General features: G+C 43.5%; 1 protein-coding gene across 3 annotated transcripts in view; it reads left to right on the top strand.

The window, feature by feature from the left end:
• The window catches only part of LOC116977631 (5'-AMP-activated protein kinase subunit beta-2-like), a 36,822-nt gene that overhangs the window by 5,141 nt on the left and 6,426 nt on the right, over positions 1–25,255 (top strand). The window contains exons 1-7 of one of the 3 annotated variants that reach the window (XM_033028252.1): positions 918–1,063; positions 15,483–15,717; positions 16,840–17,006; positions 20,352–20,445; positions 21,072–21,186; positions 23,505–23,645; positions 25,012–25,123. In XM_033028252.1, coding sequence (XP_032884143.1) covers positions 15,550–15,717; positions 16,840–17,006; positions 20,352–20,445; positions 21,072–21,186; positions 23,505–23,645; positions 25,012–25,064 — 738 coding nt within the window. In that variant the 5' untranslated portion in view covers positions 918–1,063; positions 15,483–15,549 and the 3' untranslated portion in view covers positions 25,065–25,123. Of the gene's footprint in view, positions 1–917; positions 1,064–15,482; positions 15,718–16,839; positions 17,007–20,351; positions 20,446–21,071; positions 21,187–23,504; positions 23,646–25,011; positions 25,124–25,255 lie in introns of those variants that run through there. The other 2 variants (XM_033028250.1, XM_033028251.1) reach the window with 2 other exon arrangements.

The raw sequence follows: 25,255 nt of genomic DNA, 5'->3' as shown, positions 1-25,255 counted from the left end.
TGGATGCTGCCTCTATCTTTGAGCTTGCAAAAAAGCTGTGAGCGAAATTATTTTTGTCATTTATAAAGAGGCATTAAAGTGAGTATGACTATTTACCTAATTTCCACCCATTATTGATGTATGTCAATTTTCTCTAGATTTTAATTCGTTTTGTTTCAGCAACATCAAAAGCTTTATTTTACAAACGCTAAATGCTGCGAAATTTGGAAATCTGTAATGAAAGCAGTAGAGGCTGGGACTGCAGCATTTCTGGAGCAAAATAAAAGTTAAGTTTCAGATAAACGATACGAAGGCAGAAGTTATAAATGAATCAAGATGCACGAAAATGTCGGAGGGAGAGTAACAAGAGGTGTATAATCGGGGTGGGGGATTTAAAGTTTAAAGGGATGATTAAACTCTCGAATCTTGATGCAACCTAACCGGAACCTAATGGACAAAGTCGAGGATGAGTCAAGAGGAAATGTAAAATATAAATAGGAAATTGCACTTCAAATATTGCATCGCTGGTATTTCTAAGTGTAACGGATTATGCTACGCGACCCACCCAGTAATTCTAGCTTTATAGGTTTTTTTTCAATTTAAATTTCAAATATTGCAATGTTTTCCTTGCACAAAATGGACGTGTCAGCAAGCCACCTGTTCGGATCCATGATAAACAGTTGGCTTGGTGCTGAGTCTGCAGCTCTGTCGGTGTGTTTACTCAGACTGAGGGTTTCATCACAAAGTCTGGGTGAGCGGAGGGAGGATGAGCCGAGCGCGCGCGCGCGCGCACACACACACACACACACAACCAACCAACCAACCGCTCCGCTCCGCTCCGCTCCGGCGCGCACATACACTCTCCGTAGAGCCGAGTTTGGGCGCGCGCACTCCAGTGAACCGGGGCCACGCGCGCACAGCCTCCAGAGCCGGGACCGGGCGCGCGCACTCACACTCCAGACTCCAGTGAGCCGGGACCGGGCACGCGCACAGCCTCCAGAGCCGGCCGGGCGCGCGCGCGATGCGGAGCGTTGACGTTTGGGCGGCGAGGTGACCAGCAACAGGTCAGCCGGCAACACTGCAGGTAACACTCACTCACCTACCGGCCGCTCACCGCTGTCAGGCATCCTGCGTGTGACCTGCTCCCACTGTGTGTGGCTGTCATTTCTATTTTAGGTCTAAAAGGGGCGGGGGAGACGATGATGGTGGTGGTTGTTGTTGGACCTAAATTTAGCCCTGGCGTTGGGGAGGCCTCGCTTCATGGTTGTGAACGGTTTGGGCATTTTAGCAGAAGTGTGAAGCCGGTGGTCTCACACGTGTATGGGAAGCCAGACCGCCAACAGCTCGGCTGTTCCTGACGCCGGCCCTCATTTTCCGTTTAATGGCAATTTGTCTTCATGTTTTTGTACCTGTATGTTATTCATGTAATTTGTACATTTCAACCACATAATTGTGATGATTGAACTTTTATATTAGTTTGTGGTCGGTCCTATAATTGTTGATACATTAGGAAACAACTCGCAATGGAAAGGAAGGACATTAGTTTGCAGGATGTGGAATCGGTATGGGTGGAGCTGCGAAACACTAAGGGGCAGAAAACGCTGGTGGGTGTTGTGTACAGGCCACCTAACAGTAGTAGTGAAGTTGGAGATGGTATCAAACAGGAAATTAGAAATGCGTGCGACAAAGGCAAAACCGTTATAATGGGTGACTTCAATCTACATATAGATTGGGTGAATCAAATTGGCAGGGGTGCTGAGGAAGAGGATTTTTTGGAATGTATGCGGGATAGTTATCTAAATCAACATGTAGAGGAACCAACGAGAGAGCAGGCTATTTTAGACTGGGTATTGAGTAATGAGGAAGGGTTAACCATATAACCATATATAACAATTACAGCACGGAAACAGGCCATCTCGACCCCTCTAGTCCGTGCCGAACACATAATCTCCCCTAGTCCCATATACCTGCGCTCAGACCATAACCCTCCATTCCTTTCCCATCCATATAACTATCCAATTTATTTTTAAATGATAAAAACGAACCTGCCTCCACCACCTTCACTGGAAGCTCATTCCACACAGCTACCACTCTCTGAGTAAAGAAGTTCCCCCTCATGTTACCCCTAAACTTCAGTCCCTTAATTCTCAAGTCATGTCCCCTTGTTTGAATCTTCCCTACTCTCAGTGGGAAAAGCTTTTCCACGTCAACTCTGTCTATCCCTCTCATCATAGACAGAGTTGACGTGGAAAAGCTTTTCCCACTGAGAGTAGGGAAGATTCAAACAAGGGGACATGACTTGAGAATTAAGGGACTGAAGTTTAGGGGTAACATGAGGGGGAACTTCTTTACTCAGAGAGTGGTAGCTGTGTGGAATGAGCTTCCAGTGAAGGTGGTGGAGGCAGGTTCGTTTTTATCATTTAAAAATAAATTGGATAGTTATATGGATGGGAAAGGAATGGAGGGTTATGGTTAGTTAGCAGTCTTGTTGTACGTGCCCCCTTGGGCAAGAGTGACCATAATATGGTTGAGTTCTTCATTAGGATGGAGAGTGACATTGTTAATTCAGAAACAATGGTTCTGAACTTAAAGAAAGGTAACTTTGAGGGTATGAGACGTGAATTGGCCAAGATTGACTGGCAATTAATTCTAAAAGGGTTGACGGTGGATATGCAATGGAAGACATTTAAAGACTGCATGGATGAACTACAAAAATTGTTCATCCCAGTTTGGCAAAAGAATAAATCAGGGAAGGTAGTGCATCCGTGGATAACAAGGGAAATCAGGGATAGTATCAAAGCGAAGGATGATGCGTACAAATTAGCCAGAAAAAGCAGCATACCGGAGGACTGGGAGAAATTCAGAGACCAGCAGAGGAGGACAAAGGGCTTAATTAGGAAAGGAAAAATAGATTATGAAAGAAAACTGGCAGGGAACATAAAAACTGACTGCAAAAGTTTTTATAGATATGTGAAAAGAAAGAGATTAGTTAAAACAAATGTAGGTCCCTTGCAGTCAGAAACGGGTGAGTTGATCATGGGGAACAAGGATATGGCGGACCAATTGAATAACTACTTTGGTTCCGTCTTCACTAAGGAAGACATAAATAATCTGCCGGAAATAGCAGGGGACCGCGGGTCAAAGGAGTTGGAGGAATTGAGTGAAATCCAGGTTAGCCGGGAAGTGGTGTTGGGTAAATTAAATGGATTAAAGGCCGATAAATCCCCAGGGCCAGATAGGCTGCATCCCAGAGTACTTAAGGAAGTAGCTCCAGAAATAGTGGATGCATTAGTAATAATCTTTCAAAACTCTTTAGATTCTGGAGTAGTTCCTGAGGATTGGCGGGTAGCAAACGTAACCCCACTTTTTAAGAAGGGAGGGAGAGAGAAAACGGGGAATTACAGACCAGTTAGTCTAACATCGGTAGTGGGGAAACTGCTAGAGTCAGTTATTAAAGATGGGATAGCAGCACATTTGGAAAGTGGTGAAATCATTGGACAAAGTCAGCATGGATTTACAAAAGGTAAATCATGTCTGACGAATCTTATAGAATTTTTCGAGGATGTAACTAGTAGCGTGGATAGGGGAGAACCAGTGGATGTGGTGTATCTGGACTTCCAGAAGGCTTTCGACAAGGTCCCACATAAGAGATTAGTTTACAAACTTAAAGCACACGGCATTGGGGGTTCAGTATTGATGTGGATAGAGAACTGGCTGGCAAACAGGAAGCAAAGAGTAGGAGTAAACGGGTCCTTTTCACAATGGCAGGCAGTGACTAGTGGGGTACCGCAAGGCTCAGTGCTGGGACCCCAGCTATTTACAATATATATTAATGATCTGGATGAGGGAATTGAAGGCAATATCTCCAAGTTTGCGGATGACACTAAGCTGGGGGGCAGTGTTAGCTGTGAGGAGGATGCTAGGAGACTGCAAGGTGACTTGGATAGGCTGGGTGAGTGGGCAAATGTTTGGCAGATGCAGTATAATGTGGATAAATGTGAGGTTATCCATTTTGGTGGCAAAAACAGGAAAGCAGACTATTATCTAAATGGTGGCCGACTAGGAAAAGGGGAGATGCAGCGAGACCTGGGTGTCATGGTACACCAGTCATTGAAAGTGGGCATGCAGGTGCAGCAGGCAGTGAAGAAAGCGAATGGTATGTTAGCTTTCATAGCAAAAGGATTTGAGTATAGGAGCAGGGAGGTTCTACTGCAGTTGTACAGGGTCTTGGTGAGACCACACCTGGAGTATTGCGTACAGTTTTGGTCTCCAAATCTGAGGAAGGACATTATTGCCATAGAGGGAGTGCAGAGAAGGTTCACCAGACTGATTCCTGGGATGTCAGGACTGTCTTATGAAGAAAGACTGGATAGACTTGGTTTATACTCTCTAGAATTTAGGAGATTGAGAGGGGATCTTATAGAAACTTACAAAATTCTTAAGGGGTTGGACAGGCTAGATGCAGGAAGATTGCTCCCGATGTTGGGGAAGTCCAGGACAAGGGGTCACAGCTTAAGGATAAGGGGGAAATCCTTTAAAACCGAGATGAGAAGAACCTTTTTCACACAGAGAGTGGTGAATCTCTGGAACTCCCTGCCACAGAGGGTAGTCGAGGCCAGTTCATTGGCTATATTTAAGAGGGAGTTAGATGTGGCCCTTGTGGCTAAGGGTATGGAGAGAAGGCAGGTACGGGATACTGAGTTGGATGATCAGCCATGATCATATTGAATGGCGGTGCAGGCTCGAAGGGCCGAATGGCCTACTCCTGCACCTAATTTCTATGTTTCTATGTTTCTAACTCTAATCTTATTACTACCTGGACCCCCTTTATTCAAATAAGCATAAGAAAACAAAACGTAAATCAAAATAAATATAAAATAAAATACAGGAAATACTCAGCAAGTCCGGCAAAGAAGCTTCGGTTTAAACCTGTAAAGGAGTTACGTCGGACACACTGTAACTTTACTGAGTCTTTAATAAAGGCACATGTCAAACACGTCCCAGTACTGACTGCATCTAGTCTTCAGGTGTACTGGAACCAAGGGAGGAGCAAGGGGAAGATATCACAGTTATACTGAGATGACTGGGCGTGGTTAGTGGTATTGAGGTAGCTACATTATAGGTTGCATGCATAAACCATCTACATCCTTTCCCTTATAAATCTAAAATTGAAGTTATAACAGTGGCAGTGTGATTATACAACACATGCAAATTTAAACGAAATCACCGTAGCGGACAGGAGGTTTGACAACCCGACCCGAGCGTGTGCGTATAGCACCATCACCCTCCCCACCAGATAGAAGAGGAGGCGGAGCAGTAGCAGCCGGGAAGGAGAAAGTCGGCGGAGACCCAACTGGGACAGGTGATCCAGGAGGAGGAGACGGGGGAGGAGAAGGAGAACGAGCAGGGGAGGAGATCATCTGCCCGAAACCAGGAAGCGCAGAGGGAGGAGAACGCGGCAAGTGAACTGACCGGGGCATGCAGGGAGCTGTGGGGTAATTAATAATGACAGGCTTGAAACGCAACGGAGGAGCGTAGGGATCTGCAGGAGGAAGCAGAGGCTCGTTAACGGCCAACAGGTGCTGGCGGCTCCGGCGGTAGACAGTTCCATCAAAGTCCACCAGGTAAGATCTTGGGGAAGTGTCCACACCAACAACGGTTGCGAGTCGGGAGAATCCGGTGGCTGTCTGCATGCGGACGACCTGGCCAGGCAGTAGTGCGAGAGCGGGCGGCAGGACTTGTCGTGAGAGCAGTGCTGTACCTCATGCTTGTGAGCAATCAGGACAGGAGGCTACTCGGGCTTTAATGTACTTGGCCATGCCGGGCCAATAGTACTGTTCTTGGGCATGTGAGATGGTGGCATCGGCTCCGGGATGCCCCATGTGGGCAGCGTTGTAGTACAAGTCGTATAGGGAGGCAGGGACGACCACCTTGTGACCCTTGATGATGATGCCGTCCCGGAGCACAAGCTCATCGCGGACCAGAAAGAAAGGGTGGGCGCCCGCAGGCAGTGAGGTGCGTCTGCTGGGCCAACCTCGCTGGATGACAGCTGCGAGCTGTTGCAGGTCGGGGTCGTTGGCGGTGTGCTCAACCAGGCACTGCAGCTGCTACGAGGGAACAAAGTTGACATTGAGTACCTGCAGATCCTCCTGCTCGTAGGGGTGCCTGTCACAGGAGGACGGGGGGCCCGGGACAGCGCGTCGGCCACATGCATCTCGGTGCCCCTCTTGTACACGATCAGAAAGTCGAACCGCTGGAGCTGTAACATCATGCGCTGGAGTCTAGCTGGAGCGATATGGATAGGCTTATTGAGGATGGTCACCAAGGGTTGATGATCCGTCTCGACGGTGAACCTGGTACCGAAAAGGAAGTCCTTGAACTTGGAGCAGGCGAATACACCTGCAAGAAGCTCCTCGATTTGTGCATAGCGCTGCTCAGTGTCTGTCATGGTACGCGAGGCATAAGAAATGGGCTGCAGCGAGCTGTCATCATGGAGTTGCAGGCAGGCAGCACCGAGTCCGAAGCGGGAAGCATCACACGTAACTACAATTGGACGTTGCAGATCGAAAAACTTGAGAGTCGGTGTGCTAATCAGCTTTGTTTTGAGAAGGTCGAAAGCCTGCTGGTGTTGGGGAAACCAGGACCAGGCAATGTCTTTTTTTGTCAGTTGCCTCAGGGGTGCGCTCAACACGCTGAGGTTGGGGATGAACTTTCCCAAATAGTTGACCATGCCCAGGAAACGCTGCAGGCTGGTCACGTCGGTCGGGGCAGGCAGCTCGGAGATAGCGTTGGTCTTCTGCGGATCAGGTTTCAGCCCGTGGGCTGTGAAGATGTGGCTAACATAGGGTACTTCAGCTACACGGAACTTGCACTTTGACGGGTTAAGTTTAAAGTTGATCTGGCAAGCGCGGTCTAGAATCCGTCGGAGATTGTGGTCATGCTCAGCAGCATCTTTCCCATAAACCAGGATGTCATCCACGATAATGGCACACGGCAGGCCGGCAAACAGTTGCTCCATGGAGCGTTGAAACACTTTGCTAGCAGAGTTGATGCCGAATGGCATCCGCAAAAATTTGAATCTTCCGAAGGGGGTGCCAAAAGTGGTTAAGTCTGAGGAGTGTTTGTCTAGAGGTATTTGCCAGAATGAGCTCCTGGCATCAAGGACAGAGAACACCGTGGCCTGACCGACCTGGGCAGCAACATCTTCTACAGTCCTCATGGGGTAATGAGGACGTCTTATTGCCAGATTTAAGTCTTTGGGGTTGATGCACACCCGTATCTCGCTCTTACCCTTCTTCATGGTGGCGACCATGGTGGAGACCCACTCGGGGGGTTCGCCGACAGCTTCAAGCACTCCCATGTCAACCATGTTTTTCAGCATGGCTTTGACCTTGCCCTTCATGGCAAATGACACCCTGTGTGGAGCACGGACCACTGGTACAACCGACGGGTCAGTTGCGATCTTGTATACAAGGGGCAGCTTACCCAGTTCATCATCGAATAGGTCAGGGTACTCGGAGAGTGGATTCAGCATCACCCGCACTTCGTGGACAGTACGGTCAAAGGACACCAGCCCAAGATCCTGACACGCCTGATTGCTCAACAGAGTCACACAGTCACAGTCAAGAATGAAAAACGACAGGTCTCACAAAGATTTCTTCAGCACACAGTGGAAGGTGGCCCTCCCCACAGGTTTTAGCTCCGCTCCCCCATAAGCACGCAATATGGAGCGATCAGCAGTTAACAGCTCATTATTCCTTATCTTCCTGAACAGGGATGTTGACATAACATTCACCTTCGCCCCCGTGTCCAGCTTAGCAGTGAAGGATTTGTTGTTGACAGTGACAAGCACAGAAGGATCGGGGAGGCGAGATTGATTATGAAGGAGAGAATAAACACTGGCATCTCCCATGGAAATACTGGGCTCAGAGTCGAGGGCAGTGTCGACAGAAGACTGGGAACCGAATTCGTTATCAACTTGTTGAAGGTTGTTTAAAACTTGTCTGGGAGCTGGAGGAACGTTCCCACAGGAGCGACAGGCAGCTGAGAAATGGTTCATCTTCTTACAGAAATTACAAGCTTTACCAAATGCTGGGCACTGCGACTGCATAGAGTGGACATAATTGCAGTTGGGGCACTTCTTGACAAGCGGGACCCGAGCGGCATAAGTCAGCCGCGGTACAGGGCGAACGTTGTCTTGCTTGCGACGGGGCATAGCAACACCAGTCAGATTAATAACCCGATTGTCAGATCCCCTCTGCCCATGTAGCGGGGCAACCACCTCAGCTATTCGGCATGCATGCATAGCCTCAGTCAGGGTGAGATCCGGTCTTCGCAGCAGCTCCGCTCGTAGCTTCTGATCTAGCATGCCGGTGACCAAAATATCTCTGGTGAGCTGATCACGCATGTTCTCGAAACGGCACAGCTGAGCAAGGTAGCGCAGGTCAGCGATAAAACATTCAACAGGTTCATCAGGCTGCTGTTTCCTTGTAACGAATCTAGCCCGCTCCAATATACGGTTGGAGGGCAAGTCACAAATCTCCGCAAACTTGCGTAAGAGACATACCGGGTCGTTGGCAGATTCCGCCGGCTCGACGACCTGGTCGTTGTCATCCAGGACCGCTGGATTGTAAGTGAAAGCCTGAGCACACTTCATAGCATCGGGACCGGCAAGGTTCAGCAGGAGTGAGGCTTTGACCGCATCAGGGTCGTTTCGGTGCACGATGTTGATGAAGTGGTTGTAGTCCATCACGAAAGTAGCCCATCGCTCCGCAATGTCAGCGTCAAAGACAAGGGGAGAGGGCTTGCGGCACGAGATTGCCATGGTAAATAGGGAATTAAACACTAGTAAAACTAGGAGCAAATAAAACCCGATAAACAGGAGGCGAGCGTTTAACTTACTGACAACATGTAAAGGAGTTACGTCTGACACACTGTAACTTTACTGAGTCTTTAATAAAGGCACATGTCAAACACGTCCCAGTACTGACTGCATCTAGTCTTCAGGCGTACTGGAACCAAGGGAGGAGCAAGGGGAAGATATCACAGTTATACTGAGATGACTGGGCGTGGTTAGTGGTATTGAGGTAGCTACATTATAGGTTGCATGCATAAACCATCTACAAAACCAGTATCTGTATTTCCTTCCTACGGCATTTGCAGAGTGTCGTTTAACATTTCAGGCCAATTACCTTTCATCAGGGCTGGGAAAAGGGGAACACCAGTTTAAAGTTGCAGAGAAAGAGGGAGGGACAAACATAACAGAAAGGACCGTTTCTTATAGGGTTGAGACCATGAAATTTTGAATGTCGGAATATGTGGTGGTTAATGGCTGGATGAGTGTGGTAAAGGCATTTCCAATGTTTCCACTATGGTTATTTCAGTGAAATAAACTATATACATCCAACTTGACATGCCTCTCTTCCAATTCTACTATATTGAGCAGGGACTGCTGTTCAAATCTCCGCAGTGAAGTCAGCACCCACCTAATTGTTGCTCTGAGCAATGTGCAGTACCGTACAAATCGCCAATCTTTGGCGTCTGGTTCAGCTGTGCACTCGGGTCACTAAGATGTCAAACAGTTTATGACTTGGGTATCGGACATCAGTAATAAATAAGGTGTTTTTTAAAATGCTGTTAATTTTTAAATTAAAATGCAAAAGCTATAACTTTTAAAACAAATCCCATGTAGTTGGATCAGTTTATTTTAATGAATTGAACAACAGGTAGGTTCACCAGCCAGATTCACCTAAAAAGACTTGCAAGCTCAGGGTCCAAGTCCATAGCTCTCTAAAAGTGATAACACGGATGACTAGAGTTTGACTAGAGAGCTCTTTGTTGAATGGTCTTCCTCCATCTCTTCTTCCTATGGTTCAGATAAGAACAATAACTATGCCTACATGATGTTCAAGGTGTGCAAGATGCAGGAGATATGGTGATCACCTCTGCAGCAAGCGATTATGCAAAAGACCATGATGCTCTGCTGAATCACATAGTATGTAACTGCATTATTTGGCTAACTAGCATGATGAAATTAAGCATGTTAGATATTTTTGTAGATTAATAATACGATTTCTGTGGGAGCAGAATAATAAAATAGTAATGTATCTAAGTTTGTTGATGATACAAAGATTAGAAAAGTGAGCTACAAGGAAATGTTTCAGTATCTTACTCAATAGGATACTAAAGGATAATTAGGAACTTTAACACATGAATAGACATATTTGTGTATAAAATAATTTACGTTGTGCAAAATTGCATTTTTAATACGCAGTAGCTTTATCTATAGAGACAGCCTCTTAAAGCTTTTGTAGGAAAGCACAAGGCAGAGGCATGCTGCATGACTTATAACAGTTCAGGTATTGTGCCCTTTAACAGGTACTTGGGTTGTGGACTGTTTCTCTAGATCTGGACCTACACCAGTTCCAATATTGGGTGCCTCCCTCATACATGACTTCAACATCTGGCATGAAGTTTGCCAAGTCATCATAATCTTCTGCACTGCCTATTGCTAGTCTGAAGCAGGGTTTCATTCTCACCATGCTTCTAGTTCTAAGTAGCAGCTATTTGGCACCTCTATTGCAAGAGTGTGCCGGTCTTCATTTGGCTTCCTCCATTTTACACGTCAGGCTTCCATGTTTTGTGAATAGCATCTGGCTATTCATCTGTGCTTGTTTACATTGAAACAATCTTTATGATCCTGTCGTGTACCTTTTACAATTCCCATCTTCTGGACTGTAACTACCTCCAAGTATGTTTGTACCATTTTTCAGGTCTGCTATGATAAAATGCACATCATAGAAATCTAGAATGTGAAAGCTTTCCACCTTCAAAGAGCGCAGCTTCTGTGTAGTCAGTATTTTGATCAAGGTTCCTGGACCTGAAATGCTAACTGCAGCTCTTTCTACCAATGCTAATTTACCTGCTGAGTACTCACAACATTTTGTTTTTAATTTGGATTTCCAGCATCTTTTAGTTTTTAAGCTTTCATTCAGTGTGCTCAAATAGTACATCAGTAGCACTAGTTGATTTTAACAGCACCATCCTGAAGGTTAAGAAGGACATGTTGCTCTTGAGTCATTGAAATATCAACAAATACTCTTTCACCAAAATCTAGGCATAGATATTCTATTGAGTGTTCCTCTCACTGAATTGACCTCCATTGGTACCAGGTACATTGTACCCAATCAATTCTCTGAATTGAGTCCTCCCTTCATTCTTGAACGTCTCTTTTTGTCAATTCCAAGGACTCCTCATCATGCCCTATTTGTAGAAATGATTTTCCAATTCACATCGTGTACTATGTTTCCATATGCTGGACATTTCGTTCCAGCTACTCATCTACTTCCTTGTTCTGAACATTGACTTGAGGCCCGATGTTTGTACTTTCTTCTGTTGGTCAGCCAACATTTCTCGGCTAATTTTAGATAGGTCCGCAGCTTTGCACAGCTGCACATTTCAGTTAATTCCATCTTGCGTGATAGCTGTTCCCTCAGACCCGATTTCTGCATTAAACAAATAATCTGATCTCTGATGAGTGAATCCTTCAAATCGGCAAAATTAAGTAATAAGTCTGAATAACATTAGCTGCTAAGAAAATGTCAAAGACACTCCCCCTGCTCTCAGCCATGTGCAAAGAACCAGTAAAATTCAGCACCTTTATTTCTAGGTGTACTTTTTATTTCATCCAATGAATTATCCCGTGTCTCATTTCAGCGATATATGGTTTAGTGCATAATTGTGATCTTTGCAATAGTGCAACTTTGATCTGGTTGGGTTTAACTGCTATAACCAGCATAATATAGAGTGTAAACTCCTCCATCCATTATTTTCTATTTAGACTGCTAACTTGGATAGAAATACAGCTACCTAATCAGCTTTATTCGATGATTTGCAATCTCAGTTGAATCACACAGTCCCTCTCTCTCAGTTGAAAACCCATCTCATTTGGGTGGGATTAAGCACAAGGATCAGTAGTCCAATTGTTTTGAAGCAAGATAACTATTCAAGTTCAAGTGAGTTTATTGTCATGTGTCCCTGTATAGGACAATGAAATTCTTGCTTTGCTTAAGCACACAGAAAATAGTAGGCATTTACTACAAAAACAGATAAATGTGTCCATATACCATGATATAAATATATACACACATGAATAAATAAACTGATAGTGCAAATAACAGAAAGTGGTTGGTAATAATCAGCGTTTTGTCCGAGCCAGGTTTAATAGCCTGATGGCTGAGGGGAAGTAACTATTCCTGAACCTGGTTGTTGCAGTCTTCAGGCTCCTGTACCTTCTACCTGAAGGTAGCAGGGAGATGAGTGTGTGGCCAGGATGGTGTGGGTCTTTGATGATACTGCCAGCCTTTTTGAGGCAGCGACTGCGATAAATCCCCTCGATGGAAGGAAGGTCAGAGCCGATGATGGACTGGGCAGTGTTTACTACTTTTTGTAGTCTTTTCCTCTCCAGGGCGCTCAAATTGCCGAACCAAGCCACGATGCAACCGGTCAGCATGCTCTCGACTGTGCACCTGTAGAAATTAGAGAGAGTCTTCCTTGACAATCCGACTCTCCGTAATCTTCTCAGAAAGTAGAGGCGCTGATGTGCTTTTTTGATGATTGCATTAGTGTTCTCGGACCAGGAAAGATCTTCAGAGATGTGCACGCCCAGGAATTTGAAGCTCTTGACCCTTTCAACCATCGACCCGTTGATATAAATGGGGCTGTGGGTCCCCCTCCTACTCCTTCCAAAGTCCACAATCAGTTCCTTGGTTTTGCTGGTGTTGAGGGCCAGGTTATTGCGCTGGCACCATATGGACAGTTGCTCGATCTCTCTTCTGTACTCTGACTCATCCCCATCAGTGATACGCCCCACAATAGTGGTGTCGTCAGCGAACTTGATGATGGAGTTCGCACTGTGGTTCGCTACGCAGTCATGGGTATAGAGTGAGTACAGCAGGGGGCTGAGCACGCAGCCTTGAGGTGCTCCCGTGCTGATTGTTATTGAGGCTGACACATTTCCACCAATACGAACAGACTGTGGTCTGTGGACGAGGAAGTCAAGGATCCAGTTGCAGAGGGATGCGCAGAGACCCAGTTCTGCGAGTTTGGTAACCAGTTTGGAGGGGATGATTGTGTTAAATGCCGAGCTGTAATCAATGAATAACAGCCTGACATATGAGTTTTTGTTGTCCAAGTGGTCCAGTGCGGAGTGGAGGGCCAGCGAGATCGCATCCACCGTTGATCTGTTGTGGCGGTATGCGAACTGCAGTGGGTCCAGGCTTTTGTCGATGTAGGAGTTGATTTTCTCCATGATCAACCTCTCAAAGCACTTCATCACCACCGGCGTTAGTGCCACTGGTCGATAGTCATTGAGGCACGTCACCTTACTATTTTGTCTAATTAGTCTTTAACTATTCACACAAAGTCTGGTCTTGGGTCAAACAAGCATATTTATTATTTTTAAAATTTTGTTAAACAGAAGGAAGAAAGGACTAATCACATTATAGGTAGAATCCACAGACCTCCGATTATACAGAGCACAGCATTTTTATACATTTTGGATCAGAGGTTCAATAATTCCACCAAGATACTACGGTTTAGTATTATCTCCTAACCAATCCTAAGCAAGAAGATGCATGATTGGTTATTTTTGATACCACCTCTCCATGTGACCATTATGTAGCTTGGGGACCCATTCCTGCCTCTGGTTAATGCTTGATCATAACAAGACATCTCCTTTGATTCAAATAATCAATATGAATGTTAACCATTCACTTCAGAGGGTATTTGTACTTGAGAGGCTTGTTATTTCTGGCCGTCTTTGGTGAACATCTACATTTAGTTTTGTCATCGAGATGCATTTGTGCAGTGTCTTTGGAAGAGGGCTTTTTGTTCCTTTTATTATCCCCACGGAGCTACTTATCTCATGAAAGACCGATTATCTATTTTCCGCATTCTTTTAGGCACCTGTTAATTGTTTTCGTCTGTCAAAAGTGTCCAAAGTGCTTACTCGGGTCCCTTATTGCCATGGGATTTCTGCGAAGACAACCGTAACCATTTGACACTTTCTTAAGGGACATTATCTTTAAGATACCATTTCAGTGGACTGTCATTTTAGGTCATGCCTTCTAGATCAGCTGTATAAGCAGTCCAATTTTTGCCTTGCTCTGTACTCTTAGACAAGAAAATATAAGCAAATATTTTATGACACTGTAATAAATCAGACAAAATTTCATTGTTTCATTACTAGTACTTCAGAATCTCTGGTTTCTTCTCATTCATTTACTAAAACATTAACAAATACAAAATGTATTCAAGACCTTGCATTGTGCAAAGCAGCATTGTTTAGAGTGGCATTCCCTGCAACAATAGACAACCTCTAAAAGCTCTGCACTAGAAAAATAGATCAACAATGATAAGAACAGTTAGTGACATATTAAAGGAGGATGAAAAGCAGCAGTAAGTTGATACAGGTGTTAAGTAAATGGCCAAGTCAATGGCAGATGATATGTAATGTGAGGAAATGTGAAACCATCCAAATGGTGTGAAGATTGAAAAATAAGATATTTTTTAAGAAGGTGAGTGGGAAATTCAGTTGTGGAATAGGATTTGGGTGTTCTTGTTGGCAATTCGCTAAGCTAACATGCAATTTCATCAAACAGTCAGAAAGGCCAAAAGCAGAATAAAAGATAATTGATGTGAAATGTTAACTGGTTTTAATTCATTCTCTCTCCCTCTCTCCCTCTCACATATTTAGGCTTCATGGATAATGACTTATTTTTGATTTATGATTTATTAATGAATCATGATTTTTTTTACAAATATATAATATAGTGGAATTGAACTCTGTAAACTCACCCCCACTACAATCGGTCTGCAGAAGAATCCCGACCCAAAGCATCACCTACCATATTCTCCAAAGATGCTGCTTGATCTGCTGAGTTACTCCAGCATTGTGTGTCTATCTTTGCAGAAATTTAGACATTTTCTAATTAGTTGATGTCGGGTACTAATTTGAATAGGTATTTTAAATTATTTATTGCTGCAGTCAGGAAAATTGTGAATGCCTGCCCCATAGAGTCATAAAATGTGAAGCATCATGATGAGATATATCTGTTGGCCCACCAGTAGACAGGTAATTTCCTTGTAGACTTTGTGCAGTTCAATTCCACTATTAGGTAGATTTACACAATAAATCATTGTTGGTGAAGCTTAATTTTTTCCTCTTCTTGCTGTTTGTACATTGGGTTTTTATTAGAAATGTTTTGCAAAGCCTAAATATGGAATAGGAAATAAAGTCTGGATCATGATGTAAAATACTTTTTTCATGAGATGTATCTGACATCAGTATGGGGGTCTAAACTAATTAGACAAAATCTGCAAAGATAGATACAAAATACTAGAGTAACTCAGTGTTTGGTTTGTGTAGATTATTTGTTGTTGGTGTTCTTCGTTAAGAGTAGAATGTTTCCCATTAACAAACACATCTTTTGTTAAATATCCAGACAGGAACGTGCTTGTAGAGCTGTGCTGTTGTACTATTGGAGCAATAGCATCAATACCATTCAGGCAATGGGGAACACCAGCAGTGATCGTGTGGGAGCAGATCGCCATGGAGGCCACAAGACCCAGCGTGCTGACAACATAGGAATATCTCAGTCGTCAAAGGAGAATGAACGGCCGAAGATTATGGTGGATAGCTCAGATGATCCCAACATCTTTCATACACAGGACTCCAAGGTGCAATATGAATCTGTGCTGCTTGTTTCTAGCTTAACAGATATGTAGATTCCCTCCATTTAAGAACAACTGTTTAGTGGTGATTTCTGAAATAACTGCTCTTTACCATCAAGATTCACGTGTGAGTCAATTATTTTCAGAGACCCCATGCAATGATTCTTGACTCAGTGCTTAACACTCTCTTTAAAATTGGAGACGTTAGTACCAGACTGACTCATTTATTTTATCATTTTGGCTGCACCGGCTGCACAGGTCACTTACTATACACAATTAGAAAATCTTCCTTCTTGAGTAAATGATCTCCTTGATTGCTGACATTCCACCCCGGCTCACTGAAAGCAAATTTGAAAGCAAGACTACAACTGTAGCAGTTCTGTTATTAAATGCTGTTTACTATTCTGAGAGATCTCGATGGGTTAGATGCTGTCTGGGGGATCTAGATTATCGCTCACACTCTTATAATAAGAGGTAGCAGTGTAAGCACTGAAATAAGGGTAACATTCTTCATTCAGATGGTGGTGAACCTTTGGGAGTTCTCTGTCTTGGAGAGTTATGGAGGCTCTGCCATGATTTTATTCAAAAACGAGATCAATAGATTTCTGGATAATAGGAAAATCAGGGGATACGGAAGGGAAATTGTAGAGGATCAACCATGATATTGAATGGTAAGGTAGACAAAGCTATTCCTGCTGCTGTTTTTTTTCTGTTGATACTACTTGCACTTGCATTTACCAAAGTTTAAAACATCAGAGCCCCTCCGGATCTTATATAGGTTGGATATGGTAAGCATAGTTCCTCCCGCAGGAGATTCTAAAGCTTGGGGTTACAGTTTAAAAACGAGGGATTGCCCATGTAAGACATTTTTTCTCTCAAATAGCCACGTCTTCAGAATCTTTTCTCAAAGCATGGCAGAAGGAGAGTTAAGTAGTTTTTGAGACAATGTGGATTGGTATTTGATATGCAAGGTGATTAAGGTTACCAGGGAGGACTGGAATGTGGAGTTGCGACTATGGTCCGATCAGCCACAATCTTATTAAAGCTTGAAGGGTCAAGTGGCCTACCCCTGCTCATGTTTTATATGTTCTCCAGTCTTACCTATACCTTTGTGCTTCTATATTTTAGACTCTCACTGATAAGGAAATTACATCCTGGCAATCTGATGTGGATGAGTCTGTAAAGTTTTCTAAGCAAGCTCGTCCCACTGTCATCCGTTGGAATGGTGGAGGAAAAGATATACTAATTTCTGGATCCTTCAACAATTGGCAAACCAAGATTCCGCTTATAAAAAGGTACACTTTTGGTGTTGTATACAAGTAGCTGAAGATCCATTTATTACAAAACCATACCAGAATAGTCTGTGGAAGGGAATATTTCCATATCCAATCTTTGTTGGATTTCATTGTAGTTTGGGGAAGATTTGTCTCTTCAAGAATCTAACAAAAAACCCATGCACTGAGTTTCAATTTGCAGAGTTCCTTTACTTTATCTCCTAGGAATAAAGCCCTATTATCTAGGTCTACAACGATGAGTAGAAGATGCCAGCATTCAAACCATATGAAGTCCAAGGTTTTCATAGCGGCTCTGCTTAGTATAAGATTTTCATAACATTTCCGAGAGAACGCCGCCACTTACGGCCATCATTTTCAGCCACCTCGCTCAGAGCCCCCCTCCGCCGGACTGGACCGGAGGATTATTCCCATCGATGTAAAATCAGAGAGATGTAAAATTTGTTTTTTAATCGCCATTCTCTCTGCTGCCCCCGCTGGCGGCAGGAGGGAGGGACTATAAAACCCGGAAGTGTCGTGGCTCACTCAGTCTCTGCCAGACGGAGGAAACGAGAGGGTCACAGCTCTGTCTATGGTGAGTGTGTTTGTTGGATGTTATTTAAAGTACGTTTTTGCTTCAACACCAGCAGCCTCTACAGGAGGCTTTTAACATTCGTTTTACACACTGTATATTCAACACGTTCTGAAGTTACTTGGCATTTTAGTATTGGGTGACTGTGTGTGCGCGCGCAAATGAGTCTGTGTGTGTGTGTGTGTGTGGATGAGTCTGTGTGTGTGTGTGTGTGTGTGTGTGTGAAAGTGTGTGAATAAGTGTGTGTGTGTGTGTGTGAAAGTGTGTGAATAAGTGTGTGTGTGTATGAGTCTGAATGAGTGTGTGTGTGTGTGTGTGTGTGTGTGTGAATGAGTCTGTGTGTGTGTGAATGAGTGTGTGTGTGTGTGTGTGTGAGAGAGAGTCTGTGTGAGTGTCTGTGAGGTGGAGGGTGTGTGTGATCAACAAATAACAAATAGTACAAACTAGCGCAACAGAAAGCCCCTCCCTCCCACTGGCCAGCAATATTGGAATTGGTGGAGAGGTGGAATATTAAATTTTCATCCGAAGATCTACTGTTTTTCAATTGAAGACAAGTTGATATTCTCTTTATATAAGTGTGTGGATCAGCCAACTGCAGCAATAGTTTTAAAACTATGCTTTGTTCCATTGGTGTGTAGCAGATAAGAAATTCTGTCTTGTAAATGTCCACACGAAAGGGGTTGACGTTCTGTCATTTCAGGATAAAATTGGATTGTTTCCTTAAGTCAATGTCATTTAAATCACAATTTGGATGTAAATGTAGTCAGGTTGGTTAGACAACACCAAAGTTGGTGAAGTTGTAGACAGTGAGAAAGACTGTCAAAGTATACAGCTGAATATAAAGCAGCTGCTCAAATGGGCAGAAAAATTGCAGAGGGAGCTAAAGCCGAGCAAATGTGAGGTGTGACCCTTAACAGCATTGATGTACAGTGGGATCTTGGAGTCATAGTCCATAGATCTCTGAAAATGTTAACACAAGAAGATAGAGTAAAGAAGGTGTATGGTATGCTTGCCTTCATCTGTTGGGGCATTGAGTTTAAGAGTCCAGCTGAAGAAGGGTCCCGATCCGTAACGTCACCTATCCATGTTCTCCAGAGACGATGCCTGACCCGCTGAGTAACTCCAGCATTTTGTGTCCTTAAGCAGGTCAATATGTCATGATGTACCTTTATAGGACTCCAATTAACCCTCATTTGGAGCATTGTATGCAATTCTAACCACCTCATTATAGGAAGGATATGGAAGCTTTAGAGAGGGTGCAGAGGTTTACTAGAATGTTGCCTGGAATAGAGGGTATTAGCTACAAGAGCAGGTGGGCAATCTTCAATTGTTTATTATGCAATGTTGGTTGAAGAGAGACCTAATAGAAGTTTATAAAATGATGAGGCATAGAGATAGGGTAGACGTTCAGAACCTTTTTCCCAGGGTAGAAATGTCAAAGACTAGAGAGCAAAGCTTTAGGTTGAGAGAAGTAAAGTTTAAAGGAGATGTGCAGGGTGTGTTGCGATTTTTTACAATAGAATGCGTGGCCAGGGTTTGTGTTGGAGACAGATATGATAGTGATGTTTAAGAGGCTTTTAGATATACACATGGATATGCATGTGTATATGATCAGCCATAATCATATGGATATGAACACATGGATATGATCAGCCATGATCACATTGAATGGCGGTGCTGGCTCGAAAGGCCGAATGGCCTACTCCTGCACCTATTGTCTATTGAATGGAAGGATATAGATCATGTGCAGGCAGAGGTGATTGGTTTAACATGACATCATGTTTGGCACGGACATTGTCGACCGAAGGGCGAGTTCCTGTGCTACACTGTTCTGTGTTCAATGTATATTAGTTTCCTGCTGCAAGATGCTTTTGCAATGCTTGTACCGGCAAAGGGTGTCCCCCTGACAAGACTATTGTATTTTAACGCACCTTTGCTTATTCTGGGGTGTAGTGGTCTCTTTGAAACCATATTTCTGGATAATAGCTTTTGCACATTTGAATGGCCAGAGGCAAAAGTACAGCATCAGTTTTCATTTGTATTAGTTCACAAGAATAGACACCATGTTTCATGTTACAGTAAAGAGGAATTATTACAGGAGTCATAAAAACCCAATGGATACTAAGCAAATTAATGCTGGAATCTGAGGAATCTGAAATCGTATCTTAAAACTGATCAGTGTGAATTACATGCTTTTGGCTCACCAAATTACTTGGTTCCCAATATCTTTATATTTTACAGTAAGATGCATTTTATTCAGTCAGTTGTATTTGGACCGTATGCATGTTCATTCTTATTGGTTAGGAAAGTTTGCTGGTACTGTTGGACAAACTGTAATATTTCCAGTGAATGCTCCATCATATATGTGCCTTATTCATCCATTAACACACTATTTTAGATACTTACAGAACAAGATCAAGTTTTAATCACTGGAAAGGGTGGACATCTTTGGAACTTTGCACTTCCCACTTAGCATGAGTAAACAGTATTTTCAAGAAACACTGTGCATTATTTGTAGTAGACTTTCTTGAATGTGTGTGTATAATTTACAGCCTCACATTTTGGTAATGAGGCTATCTTGCATTTCCAGCTGCAGTGTGAATGTAGAATTTGAAGAGAATTAGACATTCTGAGCGATATGCTTGTAACTGGATTCTGGTAGTACTGAGCTTTACCTGAAAGAACAGAAGGGTAAAAGAGAAGATCGAAATATAATTAATTGTGCTTTGATAATCACATTTTTAATAATACCAATTAAGATTTCTATCTTTCAACAGCCATAATGACTTTGTTGCTATCCTGGACCTGCCTGAAGGAGAACACCAATATAAGTTCTTTGTAGATGGGCAGTGGGTTCATGATATGTCAGAGGTGAGTGCTCATTTGATTTTTGATTTTTAATTAAAACTTTAATCACTGGAAAGGATCTTTGAAAATCCTGAATCTGTAACCTGGTTAGGGGGAAAATTAATATACTAAAATTTATTTATATTGTATCTTTCATTGTAGATTGGGATAATTTCTTGCCAATTGCAGAAAAAATTTAAACACTGAATCTTTTTGCATTGCAACATGGAAGGTTAGGAAGATTTAATAAAAATTAAAGACGGTAAACTGGTTGATGAATTTGAATATTGGTTTCTTTTGGAATATTGCAAATTAAATGAAATGCATTCAGGAAAACTTTCCAATGGTCATGATAATGTGAATATCTTTAAGTTACAATTGAAACAGAATTATTAAATATTGTGTAATAGGAAATGTGCAAGCATGGAAGTCATGATAGACTAAATGGCCTCCTATATTATAATCTTATACTTGGGAAACTATATATAAATTATGTGGGAAATAAATGGAGGAAAAACTAGTAGAAATGGTACATTAAAACAAATCTAATAAAAGACAATCTTTATAAAATGCTGAGAGAACCTATTGCCTGTAAATTATAAAACTTTACAGTATTCTTTTTCTCAAAATGTTTCTTTTTTTTCTCCCAGCCGGTGGTAACCAGCCAGCTTGGAACAATTAATAATGTAATTCAGGTGAAGAAATCTGACTTTGAGGTATTTGATGCCCTTAAACTGGACTCGCTAGAGTGTTCTGATACCTCAGGTAAGGTGTGTTCAGCTATACATAGATAGTACAGGTACAATCAGTCAATATTACAATTTCATGTCAACTTTCTAAATTTGCCCATCCCCAAAGGATTGATATTAGCACTCTCCTTCTGGCATGTAAAGATGCCAGAAGGAGAGTTTTTTCAGTCAAGTGACATATTCATTATATAATTCATTTTGTTCATTAGCAAAGCGTTATTCAATATAGTTATTATTGTCACGTCAGAAAAGCACCAAATGCAGCATTTTCAAGTTTAGGAACAACACAAATCTTGTAGAGGGGAGGTGTCTGTGTGAGATGTGCATAGGATGTTCCAATATGATTTTGACAAGGTGCATGAGTAGACCTAACTGACCTATTTTTTCTCATACTCCTGTCTCCGAGGAATTGGACTAGTGACCCTCCGTTACTCCACCTCTGTGGCCAGAATATCGTTCCTCAGATAAGGAGAACAAACCTGTGTGCACAACTCCAGATGGGGCCTTAAGCTGCCCTAAGACATCCTTGCTCCTGTGCTCAAATCATACTATTTGGCTTTGTAAATGCTATTTACACCTGCAGGTTTGCTTTCAGTGACTGGTGTACAAGGACATCCAGGTATCATCACACCTTCTCATTTCCTAATCAATCACCATATTGATAATCTGCATTTGTTGTATTAAAACCAAGGTGAATAACCACACAATTTTCCAGGTTAAACTGCATCCACCATTCATTTGCCCACCCATCCACAATGACAAAATCATAGTGGAACACCTTTACATCCTATGCACATCTCACACAGCCCCCTCCCCTCCCACCTACACGATTTGTGTTGTTTGTAAACTTAGAAATGTTACATTTGGTTCTGTTATCAAATGTATTAAAATTTATTATAAACTAGACCAAGGGGGACCGGTTGGGTCCCGTCCCCTCAACGTCCCGTCCCCTCAACGTCCGGGGGGCGGCCTGCGGCGTCACACACACACTAACCACCCCCCCCGCACAGACTAACCACTTCCCCCCCCCCCCCCCCCCCCGCACAGACTAACCACTCCCCCCCCCCCCCCACACACACTAACCACCCCCCTTGATATTATATTAATATTATTCATTGGCTCCTTTTACCCCATCCCCGCCCTATCCACTGAAGCATAGCCCCCACCTCGCAGGCGCGTCTAGAGACAGAGGGGCAGAGAGAGTGGGGCAGAGAGAGTGGGGCAGAGAAAGAGATGGGGGGAGGGAGGGGGTGGAAAGGGGAAGAGGGGAGAGGGAAGGGAGAGGGGTGGGGAGAGATGGGGAGGGAGGGGGAGAGAGGTGGAGTGAGAGAGAGGGGGGGAGGAGGGGGGAGACGAGGCGCAGCTGGCCGCGAAGAGCAAAGCCATTGTGAAGTCATCAGCTCGTTAGCTTTAAAAAAGATCTCAGATTTGTGAACAATTTTAAGAAATAACTCAAGAAATAATGAAACCAATTTTCAGATGAGGCCATCTTTGAGATCATGAGGTAAATCTCTATCGGAATATGTAAAAATCTGACCGTTAGCGCGTTGCGTTTTTGAGGAGATGTGAATCAGACAAACCACACACACACACACACACACCACACCACACCACACCACACCACACCACACCACACCACACCACACCACCCCACCCCCCCCCCCCCCCCCCCCCCCCCCCCCCCCCACACACACACACACACACAGAACCTGGGCCAAAGCACTGATCCCTGCAGTCTTCCCATAGAGACCTTTACTACCTGGGAAAAAAACCTCTTTATTTTCACTCTTTTGTTCTTGTATCCAACCCATTCTTCATCCATGCCAGTACATGACCGTATGTTGTTTAATTTTACACACAAGCTTCTTAATTGTTTAATTTTACACACAAGCTTCTTAATTGGATTATCATCAAAAGCCTTTTGAATGTCCAAATACATCAAACACACTTGTTCTCTATAATTACATACTCAAAATTCTATTATTTGTTTGGCACAATATCCCTTATATAAACCATGCTGACTTTGCCCAGTTCAATTACTGCTTTCCAAGTGTTCTGCCAATAGTTTGCAATTTTTTAACTAAAACAGTGGAATCAGACAGAGCTGCTCCTGCCTGTCTCTTTGCCACTGTACTGCTGACTCTATCCATCTGGTAGGACAGAATGTAGCCACGGATTTGTAGAATGGAGCAGGATTCATCTGCACCAGATGTGCACTCCATTGCACATCTGGAGTGCAAGGAGTGATCCTGTTTTGGGATCCATTGCATGCATAGTTTTTTTTATTTGATAGATTAGTTATATTGTGTTGACAGAATATGCTGTTTGTTTCAGATTTGTCAAGCTCCCCTCCTGGACCATACCATCAGGAGATGTATGAGTTAAGGCCTGAAGAACGCTTTAAGGCACCTCCTATTTTACCTCCTCATCTGCTCCAAGTCATTCTGAACAAGGACACACACATTTCAGTAAGTCGTTAAATAAGTGTAATAAGGTTTACAAGGCCCTTCCATCTTGACCCCACTGCTTAAAAACCACATCTTTAAACCTTCAAGTACAGACCACGCATTCAAAACCTGGCATAGCATCGGTATCAGTAGTATCAAAAACCTATACAAGGATGGCATCTTTTCGTCTTTTGCGGAGCTCTCGTCCAACTATAGCCTCCCAAACTCCCACCTTTTTCGTTTTTTCCAGATTAGGGATTTTGTGAAGAAGACATTCCCCCATTTCCCAAATCGCCCCCCCGAAACCCTGACCGATACCATCTTAGCTCTAGATCCCAACCGGAAGAAATGCATCTCTGTTTTGTATAACTTGTTAGGGTCGGTTATATTGAAACCTCATACCTCATTAAAAGCTGCGTGGGAGGGTGAGCTGAATACGAAACTAACAGACCAGCAATGGGTCTCTGTCTTGGATTTGATCCATTCTTCCTCTATATATGCCCGTCATGGCCTAATCCAATGCAAAGTCCTTCACAAAGTCCACTACACAAATGCAAGATTATCTAGAATTTACCCCGCTGTTAGGGACACCTGCAACAGATGTAATCAATCTCCTGCCAACAATAGCCATATGTTTTGGCCTTGCCCTAAGCTAGCAGCCTTTTGGAGGAGTGCTTTCGACTTGATAAGCAGAGCCTACGGCCAGACTATTCCTCCAAACCCACTGTCAGCCATTTTCGGTACCCCTCCCAACACCAACCTCTCTGTTGCGGTGAAACGGGTCCTAGCTTTTACAACCTTGTTAGCCCGGAGACTGATCTTACTTAACTGGAGGCTCACCTGTCCCCCGACACACGCCCGCTGGATTAAGGAGGTGCTTTACAATTTAAAGCTTGAAAAACTTAGGTTCTCTCTCAAAGGCTCTACCAAGACATTCCTAGATACATGGAACCCTTTCTTGGAACTTGTTAACTCTCTCAACTTGTCCCCGGACTCGGAAGAGGACTGAGTGCTCTCCCCCATTGTTCTGCTCTACTGCAGTTGCTCTCCCCTTAACCCCTCCCCCCCCCCTCCCCACATTTATTTATTTAATTACGTACTTATTTACTGTTATTAGTGGCCCCTTTTTTTTCTTTCTTTTTTTCTTTTTCTTTTTATTCTTTTTTTTTTTTTTAGTACTTTTTGTTTTGTTTATCTTACCATATTTGTGTGGATGTGTATGTATGTGAGTGTTGTTTGTCCCCGTTTGGTTCCGACCTGATTCGGGTGGGTTGAAGGTGGGTAAGGGTAAGGGCTTTGAGAGTCGCTTACATACTGTTGCACAATTATGCCTTGACTGTCACTGTCTGCTATCATTGCATGTATGCAAATTGCTGTGAAATTCAAATAAAAAGATTTAAATCGAAATAAGTGTAATCAAAAGAGCGGCATAGTGGTGCAGCTGTAGAGCTGCTGCCTCAGTGCAGAGATCAGGGTTCAATCTTGACCTCGGGAGCTGTCTGTGTGGAGTTTGCACGTTCTCCCGGTGAACGAATGGGCTCCCTTCCCTGGAGCTCTCGTTTTTCTCTCACATCCCAAAGACGTGCATGTTTGTAGGTTAATTGGCCTCTGTAAATTGCTCCTAGTCTGTAGGGAGTG

Source organism: Amblyraja radiata, chromosome 10, assembly GCF_010909765.2.
Source record: "Amblyraja radiata isolate CabotCenter1 chromosome 10, sAmbRad1.1.pri, whole genome shotgun sequence".
Taxonomy (NCBI): domain Eukaryota; kingdom Metazoa; phylum Chordata; class Chondrichthyes; order Rajiformes; family Rajidae; genus Amblyraja; species Amblyraja radiata.
Note: the sequence above shows the minus strand (reverse complement) of the source record. Positions and strands in the feature narration are given on the sequence as shown.